Source organism: Octodon degus, unplaced genomic scaffold (assembly GCF_000260255.1).
Source record: "Octodon degus isolate 3935 unplaced genomic scaffold, OctDeg1.0 scaffold00067, whole genome shotgun sequence".
Classification (NCBI taxonomy): domain Eukaryota; kingdom Metazoa; phylum Chordata; class Mammalia; order Rodentia; family Octodontidae; genus Octodon; species Octodon degus.
Window position 1 is genome coordinate 747,155 of NW_004524643.1, and position 4,265 is coordinate 751,419.

A 4,265-nucleotide genomic window follows, 5' to 3' on the forward strand; every position below is an offset into this window, starting at 1 on the left:
TGGGAGGGAAAGTTCCGGCGGTTCCTGGGCTGTCAGCGCCTTTACCCTCCCGACTTCACTTCCTCCTGCAGCCCCCGCCGCACAGAGCCTGGGGATCCCAGCAGCCAGCCTGCTGCCGCCACGCCCTGGCCTCTGCCTGCAGGGTAAGTGAAGGGGCGACTCCATGGGACCGGACCCGGTCTGACAGTGCACAATCCTGCACAGGGAAGCCCGAGTGGGCTCCTTTCTTCTCCAGCTTGGAACCAGGCTCTGCGTGGGGCCCGCTCCCTCTAGACCTCCACACCCCTTCCTCTGCCGCCAGGCTAGGATGGGTGCCCAGGAGGTGGGCTGGGGGTAGAGAGACAGCTGTTGCTGCTAGGGCTTGGGAGAGGTCAGGTTTGGGCCGCCAGAGAGGCAGCATACGCCAGGATTTGTTTGGGGACCTAAGGCAGGGTACTGGCTCATCGCGGGGCAAGCACGCCCACACTCTAGTCTGGGCAGAAAGGTGGTGGCTTATAACTGCAGATATGGCAGCCACCAGGCCGAGGGGTCCCCTGGCTACTGGGGAGATGCTTCCCGCCAGGGCCCCAAGGCAGTGAGAACCTGAAGCAGCTTGGGAGTGGGCCCAGGCCCAGCAGACAGTCTGCCTGACTTCCCTGTCTTCACTGCCTACCCTCTGCGCCCTGGGGCTCTTTCACAGGCTGCTGTCTCCTAGTCCACAGGGGCTCTTTTTCCTTCTCTGTGCTCCTGCCCACTGGAGAGACAGAGGCTCCCTGGCCCTGACTAGCACCCCAACCCTCACCATGTGATAGAGGTTGTGGTTTCATTTTTCCTGTGAGGTGAGGTGGTGCCATCAGCTGACCTCCTGAGCCCAGCCTGGGGCTGAGGAGAGCAGCGGATGAGGCTTGGCAGCCAGGGAGGACTGAGCCACCCCACTCAGAAGGCTGGGGAAGATTTCCGACTCCTCAGACATGAAAGTCAGACCAAATTATAGAGCACCAAAAAACCCAAAAAACAAAGAAAGAAAGAAAAAGAAAACACAGAGGGGCCCTGGGAGACTCTGAGAACTGAAGAGAAATGCCCTGGGGTAGAGCGAGATGTTTGTAGACCTGGCTCTGCCAGCAACTAATGACTTTGAGACAACCATTTCCCCTTTCTGAGCCTCAGGTGTCCTGGCAGCAAAATGAAGGACTGAATGGGCAGTGGCTTTCCCGGTGGTTTCCCCAGAGATCATGTCTTCCTTAGTGGATGCTTGAGTGGCCTGCCCTGGCCCAGCAACTGCATGTGCCTGGAATATTGGACACAGGGCAAGACATGTAGAGCATTGTGCTGTGGACACAAATGTTTATTGGCTCTGCACAAGGGCTGTGGACTCTCAGATATCAGGAAGTCCCAGAGGGAAAGCTGGGAAGAGTCATGGGTCTCGTGTGGGGAAAACATCAGAGGCAGCCCCATGCATCCTGGAGGCTCTCCCTTCCAGCACACAGGGCCATCCTCATACCACAGAGCTCCCTGCCCTCTGACCCCCTTTCTCACGGCTCACTTCCCTGCCTGTTTGGCCTCTAGAGTTCCTCAATGGTGATAGATTCATTTGTTCTCCACTTGTCCATGTCTTCTTCCACAGGCCCAGCCAGTTTTTCCCTCATCTGGGGCAGGGAGAAAGAAGGAACCCCTGACATCTCCATCTGCACAGAGATTCCAGGTGGATCGAGCAGGCTTTTCCCTTTAGGATGGCCTCACCTTCCAGCCCCCCAGCTTTCAGGCTGGAGACATCAGATGGACCCCAAGAAGGTGGCACTGAGGGAGACAAAGGCCAGCCTGGGCCGCCCCCCATGGAGTCTCCATTTCAGGGTGAGGACCGGAACTCCTCTCCTCAGATCAGAGTGAACCTCAACTACCGGAAGAAGGCTGATGCCAGGTGAGGCAGCAGAAGGGGAGAGGTCAAGGGAGCCACACTGCCAGTTCCCACCATGCACCAGTGCCCTTTCATACCTCTTGGCTCCAGGGGCTCCAGTTGTGCTCTCTTGAGTTGCTTCTTCCAGAACCCTCCACATTCTTGGCCTTCTGCTTTCTGATGATGCGTTCTTTATAGGGACACATTCTTCCAGCTCCAAAGTACTCAGTTTAGTCACAGAATCCTACTTGCTTGAGCCTTAGAACCTACCCTGTCATTGCCCTACAGGGGATGATGGTGGTATCTGTGGTCCATCTGAGACAGAGGGAGGGACATCTGTGCCCCAAGGACTATTTGGTCCTGCTTCAGGGCTGGAACTGTCACCCAGGGGGTATGGACCTTGGGGACTGAGAAGGGTTTTCTGCTTAGAGTCATGTGGTATCTCTAGTAGCTCAGACTCTAACTCCAGGAATCCTGCTTCCACTGCTGCTGGTGGCAAAGGAGTTATACCTGGCATCTTCCTTAGCGTGAGGCTGTCTCCACAAGCCTAGAGCTTCCTCATGGGCCAGGATGAGGATGGCTGCCTGGACATCCCCTTCCTCCCTCTTCATGATGAGATGTGGCCTCCTCTCTAGGAGTCCCATTCTGGCAGCCCTTGTCCTATTTATGCTTGAGGACCAAGATGGGCTCCGGTGCAGAAGGTGATGCATAGGAGTCCTCTAGGAGTAGCATACCTGGGCTGATGGAGCCAGAATGGGCCCTGTGATGTCCTTTGGAGACTTAATCTGTGCTCACCTTGAGCTTCCTTTCCTCAGCACTGTGATGCCACCCTGGAGGCAGGAAGTACTTTGTTTCAGTGGCTACCTTCCCCAGCCAGACTGCCGATAGGGCTCCCTAGTCAGCAGTGGCTCTCATGGTCATGTTGTGGCTGTGTGGTCTGCTGGGTAGATGATAGTACCTCTTTCTTTAGAAGAGACATGAAGTTTCCTGGTGCTGACGAAGGGGAGGCTGCCTGTAATCACTCTATGGTACTATGTCTTCAGCTGTGACTCATTCCATGAGCTGGGTGTGGTAGTCCATGCCTGTAATCCCAGCATCACGAGGCTGAGGCAGGAGTGTTGCCATGAGTTCAGGCTCAGGATGGGCTACATAGTGAGTTCAAAGCTAGCCTTCACTACAAAGAGTGACCCTTTCTCCAAAACACACACAAAACAAAAGAAAATGTGACTAATTGCAACAAAGTCACAAACCTTACTGGGCCAGCATTCACAGAAGATGTTAAGCTATGATTTAGCATTCTTATTTTTTATTTTTTTTGTTTTTTGTTTTTGTTTTTGGCAGAACTGAGGGTTGAACTCAGAGCCCTGCGCTTGCCAGGCAAGCGCTTATTCTACTGAGCCATCTCCCCGGCCAAGCTATGATTTGAGAGTCCCCAAAGCATCAAATATTCCCCCACGCCTCTGTGTTGCTTTGTATCTCCTGGTCATTTCAGGGGTCTGGAGGTGAGCTTGCCCTGTCTGAGTATTGACATAGCCTGGAGGGAATACCCCACTCCCTCCCTCTTCCCCTTTACCAGGCACTGCTAGATTCTGATAAGGCAAGAGGCCCCTCTGGGGTCTACAGGAGAGAATTCCCAGAAGGCTGGTTTCTCAGTAAAATTCTAGCCAGTGTCTTACACTTTTTCAGCAGCAGGCTCACTTAATTCTCTGTCTTTGGGAAACCTTTCTTGCCCAGCTTCAAAGCTCCTTAGGTGTTCAGAGCCAGGCCTAGCATTAGACACCCCAGTTCAGTACTGTATACTTTGGACAAGATACACTACCTCCTGGTTTGTCTAAGGAGAAAAGAGTGATTTCTGACCATAGACCTAGAGTGAAAAGAAAGGATCAGAATACCCTGTAATTAGTGAGTAGATGTTTCTGAGAGAAGGGCGTTCTATTTATTTTTTTAACTCCTCCTCCTTGTTCCTTTTTTTTTTTTTTGAGACAAGGGGTCTCTCTATGCAGTTCAGGCCGCTATGTGCTCACTCTTGTAGCCCCCAGGCTGGTCTCAAACTTGCTGTGATCCTCCTGTCTCAACCTCCTGAATGCTGGGATCACAGGCGTGCCCCACCAAGCCCAATTCTCTTGTTCTCTTCTTTCCCTTGGTCCCCTTCCCTCTCTTCCTCTTTCTCTTTCTTCCCCTTTCCCTGCCTCCTCCCCTTCCCCTTCTTGTTCTTCCTCTTGTTTTCTTCTCATCTCTCTTCTCCTTATCCTCCTTCATCCTCTCTCTCTTTCTCTCTGTCTCTCTGTCTCTGTCTCTTTGTCTCTCTGTCTCTGTCTCTCTCTCTGTGTCTCTCTGTCTCTGTCTCTGTCTCTCTCCATTTGCATGTGGTTTTTTTTTTTTTTTTTTTTTT

The 4,265-nt window shown here is 52.9% G+C and overlaps 1 protein-coding gene across 1 annotated transcript in view; it reads left to right on the plus strand.

The window, feature by feature from the left end:
- The first annotated feature begins 6 nt into the window (after positions 1 to 6).
- Trpv2 (transient receptor potential cation channel subfamily V member 2) overlaps positions 7 to 4,265 on the plus strand; it is a 24,804-nt gene continuing 20,545 nt past the window's right edge. The window contains exons 1-2 of the mRNA XM_023719320.1: positions 7 to 143; positions 1,604 to 1,897. Of these exons, the coding sequence (XP_023575088.1) occupies positions 1,710 to 1,897 (188 nt within the window). The 5' untranslated portion in view covers positions 7 to 143; positions 1,604 to 1,709. The remainder of the gene's footprint in view (positions 144 to 1,603; positions 1,898 to 4,265) is intronic.